General features: G+C 38.3%; 1 protein-coding gene across 1 annotated transcript in view; it reads left to right on the top strand.

Moving 5' to 3' along the window:
• Positions 1–15,824, top strand: part of atp2a3 (ATPase sarcoplasmic/endoplasmic reticulum Ca2+ transporting 3) — a 69,239-nt gene that overhangs the window by 38,596 nt on the left and 14,819 nt on the right. Inside the window, exons 6-9 of the mRNA XM_053484825.1 lie at positions 3,903–3,983; positions 4,131–4,216; positions 5,084–5,548; positions 15,468–15,556. Coding sequence (XP_053340800.1) covers positions 3,903–3,983; positions 4,131–4,216; positions 5,084–5,548; positions 15,468–15,556 — 721 coding nt within the window. The remainder of the gene's footprint in view (positions 1–3,902; positions 3,984–4,130; positions 4,217–5,083; positions 5,549–15,467; positions 15,557–15,824) is intronic.

The following is a 15,824-nucleotide window of genomic DNA, read 5'->3' as shown; positions in this document are numbered from 1 at the left end:
GCTCAGGATAATTTGCAGGCATGCGCCACTTTCAACGGAACCTTTGGCACACGTGGGTCTCGGTCTAAGCAGGGGGTACTGGAAACCGCCACGGCTATTTTTGAAAAGCGCAACTTGGTGAGCATAAATCAATTTGCACGTTAGTTTCCAACCGGCCCTCGCGTTGGGGTAACAGTGGAAGTCCAGAGTGGAACTTTCCCCTGGCTCTTTCTCACATGGAAAACTTGTCCATTACAGGCCTCAAGAAGAAGCTGGGGGATTTCTGTTGGTCCAGCAGACATGGAAAGCTTGGAGAAATGTTTTCTGTCATTTTCACTCCTTTGGAACAGTTGTTTGGTTGTTTTATGAGCGTTCAGAGGTTTGGTTACTCTTTATAAGGTTTGTGTGTATAGATGAGTATAGTCCTACTAGTCAAATTATACAAGATTCCCTGGAGAACAGGGGTCATGCTTGTCTAACTGACCATCAGCTGTTTTTTTTTTTTTTTTTTTGTCACTATGTGAGGGCCTATTAACTTTAATACACAGAGGCCATTTGACTGAAATTGATGATTAACAGCCATGCATTTCGGAAACTACAGTATGCCACTAGCTCAAATGATTGAGCTGCATCTAACAAAGCCTTAATCAAGCATTTAAGTGACATGCAATGCAAAAATTCCACAGTAAAAATTACAGCCATGTTTAACAGATTTCACACACAATTACAGTAATGAGACTACACATCTGTGTGTCCATAATAAAACCACTTGTCGTGGACTATTTGCTGAGGAACATGGAGATTGGACTTTGGAGCAAGTGCTTTGAAGGGAAGTGCGTCATATGTACTTACATTAGCGACATAGCAATTGTACATATTGGCCACTGTACAAGCTTCTGGAGAAGTGTTGTGATCTTGCTCGGTTCAACAAGATAATGTGAAGATGGCATACAGTAAAGTCAGCTGATGACCTGATTGTACTGAATGTATTGAGTATATCACATCAATAAACTTTACTTCGCTAATGGTATGGAAATTTTCCAGGACTTAAATTGTGAAAGAGTGGTCCTCTAAGGATTTTCACACATTAATTTGCCACCACATGATCAAAGATGGTCAGACAACATGTTAGAGTGTGTGAGACTAGAATTGAATTTCACTCTTTTTAGCCAAGAACAGGATGCTATATTTGGGTACCAAGCCAAGATGGTCGATAATAGAAGAAAAACATTGTTTTCTTGCAAGAAGTTTTCTCAACTTCTGCATTTGACATCTTGCCTTCTCAATATAAACTTTCTCATGAAGTAGCATTGTGACTGTGCTTGCTTGGCTCAGTTTTGTGTTGTTTTTTTACTACTGTACTGCATATGCGAAAGTCGTCTAAGTGGAGCTGGTCATCCTAGCATTTAGATGATGGTTTTGAAGCCATCCGTGGTGGGAAGAAAGACAGGGGCAGTCTAAAATGAAAATGTGGCAAGATGACATAACACAAGATGAAGAAGTACAGTATGCATTTACAGAGACTGGAATGACTGAGAAAACATGCAAGATTATTTGAGGGATGGACTAGGCCTGAGTTCTCACCCATTCTGCTTACTACACCCACCTAGACCAGCCAATAAATGCAACCAGAACATGACAGAGAAGGGGTGATTGACATATGTGGGTGAGGACCGAGAAACGGAGAGGAGGGTGAATAGATTCCATTTGAAGAGATGGGTGGTTTGTGTAACAGTGGCATTACACAAGTCTTCGACATGGAGCATTACGAGTAGGAGTGAGATGTTTCGAGTGGGAGAGGAGGTCGCGTCAGGCATGTTAAGCTGTGTCTTTGTGAAGCGCTGGCATTCACGTCAATTCTTTCATCCAAGCATTTAATTCTCACTTTGCTATTACTTTAAGAGTAGTTAAGGAATCCATCCTTCACCGACCACATGGAATACCACCCCTCCTGGCATGCGTCCCAGGCTTCCCTGGAATTCCCGCTTACTAGTTGGCATCAATGATGCATGATTCCTCAAATTATTATTTTTTGGCATATTTGCCCAAAATACAGTAGGAGAGCAAAAACAAAAAAATCTGTTCAGGCTTGCACCATCACACGTCTCAGTCCACCTTATTCGTCCTGAAGCATCTAAAACATTGTTTTGCCGACCCAACGTCAGCACAAGATCAGAAGGCTGGTAATGAACACACATTTGACACGCCTAGTCACAAGGCTACGCATCATTAAAATGTTTCCAAATATATCAGAGAAAATGCTTTTAACGAGCCGACTCTCTAACTTGTAAGGACAGGTTATCAAGAGGTTAATTTGCTGTTTATGGATTCCGTGTTGTTTTTCAGCATGAGGGATTAAATGTAAAAAAAAAAAAACTTGTTACCGGAAGGGTGCTGAAGCAGGATGTAAGATAAGAGGGCTTATCTTGACAGATATTATTGCACATAAAGAAAACCTAGCCTTAGTCAACATTTGTACCAGGGGACACTTTGTAGACGTACACTAGGGAGTCGGTAGTAGTTTTTGAAACTGATGTAGGACCCTCTGATTTTAATAAACTTGATAGTGTAGGTCTGTTTGAAAAAGGTATTGACCGTGTTTGTGTTCCAGACAGCATTGTTAATTACCTTTATCGCCTGTTTTCCTCGTTTGAAAACTGGATACCCTTTTTGTCCTTCTTGATGTAGTGCTTGGGCATATTATTGATCCTATAAAGTGTCTCAGTTCATATCAGCTTGAAATTGAACAGCTAAGGGCATGTTGGGTACATGTCTAGAGTGGTGTTTGGTTCCCGTCGTGTTTTACACAAGCCGCTGCTTTGCATTACTGTTACTAAATCTGTTCTTGGAGAACATCAGTAATGTTTATATATAAAAAATAGTTGCAAAAGACACTTTCTCCTTTTGCTGCTGATTAATTCTGGTAATTATTTATTAAATCTGTTGAATCAGAAGGTTTTTCTGGCAATTGTTCTGGTCGTATACAGTATACAGGTTTATATTAACGTGCTTGTTGTAAAACGTTAGCTTTTCAATAGTAACAGATCCTTTAGAGGCTTGTAAAGCAGACACATTAGTCTTCCACCTTAATCTAAGGCTAATAATCAACAGATTCAAAACTATGTGCTTATTTAAAGGTCCCATATTTTACTGTTTTATTACTAAAACAGGTCTCAGCTGAAATACTAACACCTGTAAAATATACTCTTTATTTTTTTGTACCTCAAAGTCCCGTTATTTCACTCCTTCTTCACAAACGCAGTTTCACTGTCTGTGTAAATAAGCTAATACTTATTAGCTCTGGGATGGGCTCTTCTTATATGAGGTCACATTAATGACATTTTTTAGATGTTTTTGCATATATCCGAATGTCTAAAATTGATTCAAAAGTGGATTGTACATACATAATATGCCCCTATTATCAGAGAAAACGGTATAATAAGTGTGGTGAAAGTTTTTTGTAAGGAGAATTATATTTACATTATCTGCACTCTGTATCACTCTGTGGGATCCCTGTCTTCAAGACAGAAGGTTTTGCATTGTCAAGTTTCTTGATAACATGACCAGCTTAAAAAAAAAAAAAAAAAAAGTCTTAATAATAAAAAAAAATTGGTGAGGGAACAGTAGGTAGGTTCACTTTTAACTGCAACTATAACTGGTAAAAGATACAACTTCTAGTTAGTTAATTAATTAAAATGTGTAACTATTTGCAAATTGTTATAGTATTTAATAAGTAAAACGTTGGAATGGGCTGTCCTAGCCTAAAACTAAGATTGGGTAACTTTAGCATCACAATTATTTTTAACCGTTTTTAATACTTACAATTATTTTCCTATGAACCATTAAGTAGCTCTGACAGTTTTGTGACTTGAATAGTAACTCCTCTTCATTGTGATATATGTATGCATTTATTACTTTTCCAGTTGGAGACAAGGTGCCTGCTGATATCCGAATCGTCTCTATAAAATCCACAACTCTCCGAGTTGACCAGTCCATCCTTACCGGTACTGTACTCGAAAAAGCCGCACTTAGCTGCCACTTATATACAGCATACAAACCAGATTATTGTGTGGTTTCGTTTAAATACTGAGGACGCGCACCAATGTTCAGTGCTTAATGTATGTGTATATATGTGTGCGTGTTTCTAACAGGTGAGTCGGTATCTGTCATCAAACATACTGACCCAGTGCCTGATCCACGAGCAGTCAATCAAGATAAGAAGAACATGTTATTTTCTGTAAGTACTTCCTTCCTGTTGCATGTACATGCACGCATGTTTGTGTTTGTAGATGTCTTCAGATGCAGCATTATTACTATTTCCTTGAACTATTTACTGATTTTCTCTTACAGTTTTGATATTTATAAATTGCATTAAAAAAGGCAGAACGTTTGTTCTACTTTACATCTCATTTTCACTTTTAAGTGAGAATCAAGTTCAGGACTTTTTTTTCCAGTATAAAACTTTGATCTCTTGCACAATACAACTGCATTTTACTCACTTTCTGCAAAGTCACTCACTTTCCATCTTTCCCCTTCTTTTTCCATCTCATTTGTGTTTGTGGGAAAAAAAAGCATTAGGATGTCATAATAATACAAGACTTACTGTAAGTGTTCCTTCTTGTCCCGCTTTGCTGGTCCTGTCACAGGCTTGACCCAGGATTGCATTTTTCCATTCTCAGTTCACTTACATTCTATTTGGATTATTTATAGTTGAGGGCACACCTTTTGAAGCGCTTTAATCACTCAGAGCCGCAGAATCACTTTGAGTACGCCTCTGTTTAGTTTAGAAAATTGCACTTGTGGTGTATGCTTTTCAGAGTAGGCTTTTATGCATTTTCCAACACATCATTCCTTTAATAAATGTGGTCCACTGGGGGAAAAAATGTCTAACGACATTACGGCCAAAGGAGTTTCCAAGCTGCATGAAGTAAAATGAGTGTATGCGAGTGTATGTTTGAAATGGCTGACATTTCCCTACCATCCTATAAAGACTGGCTGGGAACTGGGAGAGAGATATTTTTTAGCAGTGTGAGTGTGTATGTGTAGGTCCAGTAGAATGAAAAAAAAAAAAAACAGTTCTTTTCTGTTGCATTTTTTTTTTTAGGGCACCAACATTGCTGCGGGCCGAGCCATCGGCGTCGTGGTCTGCACCGGCGTCTCCACTGAGATCGGCAAGATCCGTAACCAGATGGTGAGCACGGAGCAAGAGAGGACGCCGCTGCAGCAGAAACTGGACGAGTTTGGCCAGCAGCTCTCCAAAGTCATCTCTCTCATCTGCATCGCAGTTTGGCTCATCAACATCGGCCACTTCAGCGACCCCGTGCACGGAGGCTCCTGGTTCCGCGGCGCCATCTACTACTTCAAGATCGCCGTGGCCCTGGCCGTGGCCGCCATCCCTGAGGGTCTTCCCGCCGTCATCACCACCTGCCTGGCCCTGGGGACACGCCGCATGGCCAAGAAGAACGCCATAGTGCGCTCGCTGCCTTCTGTCGAGACCCTGGGGTGCACCTCAGTCATTTGCTCTGACAAAACAGGAACCCTTACGACCAATCAGATGTCCGTGTGTAGGGTAAGTCAAGACCTCTTGTTAAGGTTGAAGGGACAATAAGATGATGTCTGGAATGATTTTAAAGCATGGGGTAACTGTGAAAAATTGTAATCGTTAGGTCTGTTTTTAGCCCAATTCTTTCCCGCTGTTCTTGCCTGAATTCACCTTTATATGGCCAAGCTGCTGTATTTGTTCCAGTTTGACATTCCACCTCTAAGACCTCTCCCCCTGTTCTCAGTTGTGTTTTTATCAGCTCTCTATTTTTGGAGCACAGACAGGTTGCTCTTACAGGCTTGGCAACTCCCAACCAGGCTGCCATGTTGGCTGCACGGGCTTTGACGCATTGCCAGTGTCGCTGAGACGCTGTGTGTACACCTGGATGATGAAACACTAACAGCGTTCAGGGTCGACACTATTTGTGGTCTCTGTTTATAAAGGAAAATCAACTTGCTGACAAAAGGGAAGATACACACAAAAAAAATGGATAAAAACAAAATCAATCCAATAATAATAAAATAGCAATGGCATATTTCATTATTATTTATGTTATAAAGAGATTGTTGTTGTTGTTGTTTTTTTTATATCTTTGTTGTGTGTACACCATCCTTCTTCTGGTTCAAGGGTGATCACAAATGAGTTGATTCACTGATTTCAGGAATAACAAATTAATCCAGACTCCAAATATTTTGAAAAAAAAAAAAAAAGTTAGAAATTTTGTCGATTCCAAACACAATCAAATCAATGTTGCATTTAGCATCTGAGTGTGTGTGTTTGAGTGTGTTCCAGCCAATGCATATTTATTTGGCTTCCCCCCCCCTCAATTTGGATTGATTACAGTTAATCAAATCAAGCCTTTTATGTAATTATGTAAAAATTTACATAATTACTAACAAAAAATGGTGTTGAAAGCTTTTTTGAAGCAGAATTTGGTGACAAATAAGTCGTGACAGATGAATTCATAATCTATTATGATAATGTCATGTTGTAGTTACTGAGCTCAAGAATCATTCATTCAGTTATTTTCTATAAGGCTTATCACGTACAAGGTCACAAGAAGCCTGGAGTTATCCCAGGGGACTTTATTGCATGAGACGCGGTACACCCTGGATAGGGTGCCAATCCACTGCAGGGCGCACTTGCACATATACACAGACTTATTTGCACACTACAGACAATTTGGGGATGCCAATTTGCCTAATCTGCATGTCCTCTACATGTAATACCTGGATGGGGAGAACATGTACACTCCACACACACAGACCTGTGAATCGAACCCTTGACGCTGGAGGTGTGAGGCCACAGTGCTAACCAATACGCCACTGCTGAAGTATTGGTTTATTAAAATCCTAGAAAAAAAAAAAAATTCTGTACAAATCGCTGCCCTTCTAAAACGGTAAAGAAAAAAGATTTTCTAATCATGTTGACATTTTAATCTTCAGCGTGACCCAAAGCTTCATGGTTTAAACGCCAGACTCTTGCTCGTATGTTATGCCTGCTGACACAAACTGCTTTTAATCCTCAGCGTAACCCCCAGGTAAGGCTACCGTCAGTAAACACATTATCAGTGGCGCTATGAGTCCATTTTGAGCCGAATAATACGTAATTAGGCAATTAAGCACATACGATATCGCTTATTTTTCTTAATACATCCAGGTTGAGGAAAAACGATCGGTGTTTGGAAGCGAAGCTCGAAGACAGATCGCATTATATACAGTTTGCAAACACAAAAACTCTGCACCTGACTCCCGGCCAGTACCCTCAGATCAATAGTGCTAGCGAGGATCCAGGCAAGCGAGAAGGATTACGCAAAGTATAGATTATATGCATGTTATTCAGTATTACTTAAGAATCTTTTATAATTTATGCTGCACCTCATAGTGAAAATTGGGTTAAATGTATACGTACTGTTAACTGTCAATCAGATCCAAAGTGCATGTAAATTATTGACCAAATCAGTTTTTTTTCCACCTTCAAAGGTACACTTAGACTTTGTGCTGGCAGCTCCTGATCCTTCATAAACACATTTTTTAAAAGCGAAATTCATTATTTTTCTTCTTTCTGATTTTTATCTGAGAGGCAGAATTGAGAAAAAAAAAGTTCTGAGAATGAGTACATTGTTTTCTTTCCTTCTCCCCTCCCTTTTCCCTCATTTATCAGCACCCCCCCCCCCCCCACACACACACACACCCTCATATCAGTCCCAACATGACCTTTATGATTTCAATCGGAAAACTCCGATTTGAATCCTTTTTTTTTTTTTGGTTCCTCGTCACTATTTCCAGCTGGATGAATGCTGACTTTAGAGTCGCCTTTCTAGCTTGCTGCCTTTCTTTTTTTCTTTCTTTCTTTCTTTGCTGTTTTGGAAAAAAGGTGTGTGTCTATATATGTGTATGTGTGTGTGTGTATGTGAGATTTGCAGGTGTGTTCATGCATTGTGCTTATTCATGCAAGAGGGAATGCTGTCTGCATGTCGTAATGCCTTGAGGTGTGTGTGTGTGTGTGTGTGTGTGCATGCGTGCGTGTGAGAGAGGGAGTACTGTAGGCCTTGCTATCTGTTTATAAGCAGGGAGTTCCTAGTGTGTTTAACTTGTTTAACGTCCTGCAGTCCTGGGAACCTTCCGTCAAGTGTCCTGCCACACAGCTGTAAATATTTACTCACCTCCGCCTCACTGTGATACTCAGACAGCCTAGGTCTTAAACACAGCCTCGTGATCACACAAACACACACACACACACACACACACACACACACACCTACACACACACAGAGCCTTTCAGTACACACATTATAATCAACACTTGCATGTTTTTGTTTCTAAAATACACCATCCCGGTTGTATTAGGACATCTATTGTAACTTTATCCCTTCAACCTGCACATTCAGAGCAAAAGTTTGTGTACCCTTATTATTATTTAAGATGAAAGCGCTCCAGTTGGGCGTCTCTGATATTACATTGTAATCTCTGCATTTACAAAAGTAAGCAAAGTAAAAGAAAAAGAACATGGTTTGAATGTAAATAATTTTTTTCAACAGTGTTTGATTGATGGTACTTCTGGCTAGTAACCTAATAAACCAGCATAAGGACATACTGTATTTAATGATAAGAGCTCTAGATGAGAGCATCTGTCAAATTCTTACATGTAAACGTAGGAAATGTGTCTTAATATCCCAACAGCCTTAGTAGGATTAGGCATTTTAAATTGATATCTAAATGTTTTTAAAAAACATTAACAACTTACTGTATCTACAGGACAAAAGAATAATAATTCAAATAGATCAAATTATTCTAAATCAATCCAAAGTAGCAGGCAACAATGACATTTTTTAAATGAATGTTACCTGAATACAGTCGTCACCCCTGTGAAGTGTTTGGAATATTCCAGAATTCTTTTGTTAAATATGCAAGTTCAATCATCTCACTGAACTAAAGATCAAAAGAAAATAGATTTTATTTCTTTATTTTCAGTAATATTGACTCATGGGATCACTTTGAACGAACAATCCATGACCCAAAATATATATAAACAGTGAATTAGTATTTTTTTTAAGTTATAACTTTACATTATTCATTAGACCACATGTTTAAATTAAGATTTTCAAAGCTAAAACATTGAGTCTGGTACTTTTAGCCACGTAAAAGTATTGTGATGGAATAACGCCAGAATCAGTGTGAGCAATTAAGATACATTAGCAACATAATTTTGCTAAATATTTTAACGATATGTATCTTGAAAACTATTTTATATAAGTATAAGACTCTTTATATGAGTCTTCAGTGCCACGACTTTGTAATAGTCAGCATGACCTGGTTTATACCTGACAACAGACTTTTCCACAGGTGTAAATGGTTAAAACTAACTGTAATCAGAAATTTAGTTAGTCTTGGTATTTGATAAGTATTTTGTGATCTGAGATGCGTCCTTGCTTAGTCATGGTAGTATACATTACTCCAGTAACGCACCATGTGGATGTGAAGTGTTCTGACGGTGTGCACAAGTAAAATGCAAAAGAAACACAACATTCTGTAATAGAAGGCATCTTGCAATCATTTAATGTATGTGTGTGCATAGTTTAAAACAAAATTAATCCAGGCTTAAGTTTTTCACTGTTGAAAAACTCTTCTTGACACAGGAGTTTATAATTTAAAAAGAGACGCTGGTAAAGGAGTAATGATATAAGGGAGGTTAAAACATGGACCAACTTTTTAACTAACTTTATATACAAGGAAATACAACACGACATGATGTGCTGTCGTTGATTATTTTCCTGTAAAATTACACATACGGTAAAAGTATGATCATTCTTTCAAATGCAAGAGTGTTTTTAGAAGTGTCCCTCCAGTGCTCTCTGTCTTTGCATACATCAGACAGGCTATAGTATTTTTTTAAGTTCAGTGCTTTTGTTTCACATTTGTAGGTAAGATCTAATGTTATTGGGTATATGTCTGTCCCCATGCGTCCATTGATACGCTATCTGGGTTAAGACACGTCATGAGTTTGTGCACCCATTCATTAATTTCAAACATTGGATGTAATTTTAGCAAAAATATGTCAGTTGACTGTATTTTCGAGGTCAAATTAAAGAAAAAAGGCCAGATGCCTCACTTTAGCTGTTTTATCAGCTCTGTCTTGCACTGCTATGAAATCCCTGTGCTGCTGGTGCATTTAACTCACATGATCACGTATGAGATATGTATCCAATCTAGGGCAACATACAACATTGTCTCAGATCTGTCTGATGTATGCATCACTAAAAAAAAAAAATCTGATAAGTGTCTTATTCACTTCAGGATGGTAATGTGAATTATTGTCATTTTAAATGTATAATACGCCACAAATAATTGGCATTTTTAAAAACTCATCCTGTACTTCTATGCTCAAATGTTTTCCAGGATGTTCCACCCTCAGCGGGCAGGGATTGCCCTCCAGTAGCAGATTGTTAGCAGCAGGCATGGTTTTTAGCTACTGCACACTATTACCATTGGGCCCAGACAGTATCATAGCAATAGATTAATATATAACATGTTTTTATAAGATACTTGTATTAGAAAATATCCTTGTGATATAAGAGATATAAGATATTAGAAACAATTTCCTCCCTAGTCTTGTCATGCCCAGTTGCCACACCCTATAGTTAAGCACTACTGGCAGTTTATGAACAAACAAAACAAAAGGATCACCCAATATGATATTATCATTATATCTAGGTGTTAATTTGATTTGTATTGTAAATCTGTAGGTATCCCGATTCAGTATTTAATCTATGACCAATGTGTAAGAAAGTTGAATAATGAAAGCTAGGAAGCTTTCATTTTTGGTTGCTAGCAAATTGTTTAGCTTTAGTGCTGGTCCCATGTGCTACTTGTATTACCACAGTACTTAACTATAGCACTATTTGCAAACAGCATGGCGCATATTCAACCCCACTTAAATTATTATTAAAGGAGACCAAGGTGCCTGCCTTCATTTGATTTAAAATGTGAAAGAGCAGCCTGTATCTCTAGTGTCATACACCGTAATTATTTCTAAACAAGCCTAGAAACAACTCGCTCTTAGACAGGTGCTGCCTGCCAGTGTGATTAGTCTAGAAAGCGCTACCTGTAGGATTATTAAGGAATTGTGATGCGTAACTAAATCGATTTTTACCCCCTTGTGTAATCAGAAGCCTCGTCACCATTTGCACCACCCACGAACGACCCTGTGTCATAACAAGACAAGTTTCCAGTTAAACAGACAGGTTTGGGTAAAGGCAAGAGGTCAAAAATGCTGCACGGTTAAACACGAATGGTCTAGATGAACTCTGCGGATCAGTATTTAGCTAGCTAACAAAGTTTGTTTCGATTAGATGTGAGGCATATCATGATCATTATTGACTATCAGAGAACTTAAAAGCATTACCATGTCACTGAAAGTTGCTGATTCAAAAGGAAGTAAGCCAAAATACAAATCTTTATGGGACCAGTGTGCAAGAGGGACTATTCATCCCTGTCACACCTCACTGCCTGGCTCTCCTCTTTCTTTTTTTTTTCTCCATTAACTTTCATCATTACGTCTCTGTAGGGAATACAGGGGTGTAGATCTCACCTAGTGTCTCTCTCTCTCTCTCTCTCTCTCTCTCTCTCTCTCTCTCTCGTTTTCATCAAGCCCGTATCTGTCAGCTAATCATTACAGATCACCGCACGCCATTCAGCACACAAGCCGACCGCTACAGCAACCAGCCACAGATCACTCGAGGCACAGTGCCCGCACAAATAAGGCTGTGTGTATGATTTCTTTAAAATGGAGAAATCGATACCTGAACATCAGCATGATGAATAGCAGATCAGAGTAACTTTGATGTTTCTCTGTTCAGTAGCTGTATGTGTTTACTGCCCATGTTTTCCAAGCGTATGGATTATATTTTTCTTTTTCTTTTCTTTTTAATAATCATTACATTTAGCAGGCCCAAAAAAAACACTGCATTTTTCTACGAACCCCAAACGTAGTGTATGAGCTGAGGTATAATATACTCAGCAAAAAAAGAAACGTCCTCTGACTTTCAACTGTTTTTACTTTCAGTAAACTTAATGTGTAAATATTTGTATGAACACTAAAAGAATCAACACCATAAGACATAAACTAAAAATGTTTCACAATGTGTCCCTGAATGAAGGGAGGCTCAAAATCTAAAGTACCAGTCAGTATCTGGTGTGGCCACCAGCTGCTTGAAGTACTGCAGTGCATCTCCTCCTCATGGACTGCCTATTGCGGACAGTCTGAGCACTGATGGAGGGATTGTGTGTTCCTGGTGTGACTCGGGCAGTTGTTGTGGCCATCCTGTACCTGTCACGCAGGTGTGATATTCGGATGTACCGATCCTGTGCAGGTGTTGTTATACGTGGTCTTCCACTGCGAGGATGATCAGCTGTCCTTCCTGTCTCCCTGTAGCGCTGTCTTAGGCGTCTCACAGTGAGGACATGGCGATTTATCGCCCTAGCCACATCAGCAGTCCTCATGTCTCCCTGCAGCATGCCTAATGCACGTTCACACAGATGAGCAGGGACCCTGGGCATCTTTCTTTGGGTGTTTTTCACAGTCGGTAGACAAGTCTCTTTAGTGTCCTGCGTTTTTAAAACTGTGACCTTAAATGCCTACTTTCTGTAAGCTGTTAAGGTCTTAACGACCATTCCACAGGTGCATGTTAATTAATTGATTATGGTTAATTAAACATGCATAGAAAACATTGTTTAAACCCTTTACAATGAAGATCGGTAAAGTTATTTGGATTTTTACAACATTATTGTTAAAATACACAGTCCTGAAAAAGGGACGTTTCTTTTTTTGCTGAGTATAGTTATAATATTCTTGATCTCACAAGTTTTTTCAGTAAATACTTGCCCATGATAATCTTTTAAAAGTTTAAAAGTGCAGAAAGAGTTTTGTATTTTCCATAAGATACTGTATAGCCACAACTTAATATTTCTTCGTACTGTAATTGAGGTAAGGTTTAGTTACTTCAAAGCCACAAATCAATTATTATGTGGCCACAAATAGTATAACATGAGGCATGTTTTAAATTAGCTGTGTGTGTGTCTGTGTGTGTGTTTTGCTTTATATTTTTTATTAAGGGGATGGAACGTTTCCCACACAAAAATAGAAATGTATGACAGTATTGACCTTGAGAAGACCTTTGACTGGCCCTTAGAGAACCCTCCCCTCCATGTAAGATCTATTTTGGTTACTGAGATTAGGGCTATGGTTATTATTTATTTATTAGATTAATTAATATTTTTTGTTAATGGAAAGTCCTTGCAAGGATAGCAAAACATGAATGTGTGTGTCTGTGTGGACCATGTGCACTGAGGGACAAAAAGTTTTACTGCCCGATTGCATCATTAAAATTTTAATTGAAAATGTTAAAAATGTTAATTGAGCTTTGAGTGAAGAGAAGCTAAAGAGGAATATGATTCTCTCTTTCTCTCTCTGCGTGTATGAATTGGTGTGATGGCTAAAATCATCTTGTCTTGCACTCCTTCTCAAGAAAAGCATCTTTTAAAAACAATTGTGCGACTTCAGAAATGAAAAAGCACTCTAATCCCTCCATCTGTGTGATGGAGCATAAAAATACAAATCTTTACACCAGACGAGCTCATTCAGTGAGTCCCCCCCCCATCATCTGGCGCAGTATCAATGCTGCAGTTCATCACACAGACTCCTTTTTACCCAAACACGAGCACTGTACTGTAGCATCACCATGATTCAACACTGATGTTTGCTTTTAGACAACAGCATCTAATTTTAAAAGTAATGTATGAATATTATATGTTGTGTTATAACTGGCGCCCCACACATACTGTATACCCCCACACACACATACACACACATGCACAGAAAGATCTATCAGCAAACATAAAATGCTGAGTCAGCTTGCAGTGATGAAGGCCACCAAGCAGCAGCAGCAACGTTAGCCAGATTGTGAGCGCTCGTCTGACAGGGATAGTGGGGCTGCTGATGGGCTTCATGTAGATAAACACAAGCACAATGTATAAAAAAATTGAAGTTCTGCTATATATTCCCTCCCAAATCACTCATAAATACTGTCACATCATTACATTTTTCAAGTAAGTGCAGTAGTCGTCTCAGCAACGCTATCATTTATAGAGTAGAGGTGGATAAGCTCAACTTAATTGTAGAGTGTGTACAGTATGTGTGTGCGTTTGGGTGCCTAATTACAGCATATTTCATCTATTGAAAATAATATAGTCATTTTCTTTCATGCTGTTACTCATGCATACGCATTTATGTGACTGAAGGTTATAGCCAGTGAAAGAATTCTCCACCTCCAATTCGAATTAGACATTTTTATTAGTAAATAAGTAACTTAATTAGCACCGTGGCCTCACACCACTAGGGGGCGAGAGTTCGATTCCCATCAAGTAAGCGCCATATGATTTTAGTACAAACTTCGTTACAGATTTATACATTTCTGATTTTTAAACATCAGCATTCCAACACAAAATTAAAAGTTACTAAAAAATATGTGTATGTCAAAAGAGAAAGCAGCACCAATTTATAAGCTTTATATATACTTTATAAGTATTTATACTTACAAGCAACCACTTTTCAGCCAAAAAAAAAAAAAAGCAAAACAAAATGGAAGATTTGCATGGGTTTTGCATGCAAAAAAGAAGCAGGTATAACAGTCAGAGTCCTCAGGAGAAGTGTTTGTGGTTTTGCAGGATGCTCAGTAAAACTAAGTGGCTAATTTCTTTATAGAGCTGCACACATTTTGCCCAAGGATTTTGTTTAATTAATTATAATAAAAATTGTTTACTGTGCTTTATAGAATTATTGATTTTTTTTTTTTTATTAAAATCTGTTAAATTTGTATTTAACAAGCTACTTTGTCTTTAATGGAAGCTAAAATAGATTTTGGGAAAAACACAGACAAGAATTAATACTAAGTTGAAGAAAACTGTGTCGGAAAACTTGCCACACTTCTCTACTCATTTCCACGCCTTTTCCTTTCATCAGTGTTTACATACAATCTGCCCAAACAAGTAACTCTGTGTGTGTGTGTGTGGGAAACCCCTGCTCTAAGTGGGTGGAGCCTGGGTGTAGAAACTCGTTGTCCTCTCTCTCTTTTTTTTTTCATTGTAATTTTTTACTTCCTTGTTCCTTTTGAATGGAAATAAAATGGGAATCGGTTTGGGTGTTCAAATAGAGATAAATATGCCTAAACATTTGTTTAATGAGTTTTATATTCGAATAATTCCTGTCTGCGAAAATAAATTGTAATAATGTCATTAATATTAAGAATAATTAATAAAACATGAGACAGGTGTTTATTTAGAATGGTTTAACAACTTTTAAAAGCGAATTATTATTTCAGTATGTATCAAAATCAAGCATAAATTATTTATTTCTCTCTCTCTCTCTCTCTCTCTCTCTCTCATATCAGATGTTTGTGTTGGATAAAGCAGACAGTTCCAGATGTTCTCTCCATGAATTCAGCATCACAGGATCGACCTATGCTCCAGACGGACAAGTGTATGTATACGTAAATAAACGCGCGCGCACACACATACACACACACACACACACACACACAGACAGGCACAGAACACTTGCTCATAATAACATGACCCAGTTATGCTAATAAGATTCTATTCAGGATTGTGTGTTATTAATTTTTCCTAGCTTGTATGCATTTACAAAATCATGATAAAGGCATGAATTGTCCAAACTGACTGTGTAAAGGAAGAGACAGAGTAGGGAAATGTGTGACAATATTACAAACCTGCATCGTCGGGAACTG

This window comes from Clarias gariepinus, chromosome 24 (assembly GCF_024256425.1).
Source record: "Clarias gariepinus isolate MV-2021 ecotype Netherlands chromosome 24, CGAR_prim_01v2, whole genome shotgun sequence".
In the NCBI taxonomy this organism is placed as follows: Eukaryota; Metazoa; Chordata; class Actinopteri; order Siluriformes; family Clariidae; genus Clarias; species Clarias gariepinus.
This window is presented reverse-complemented; position numbering and strand designations above follow the sequence as displayed.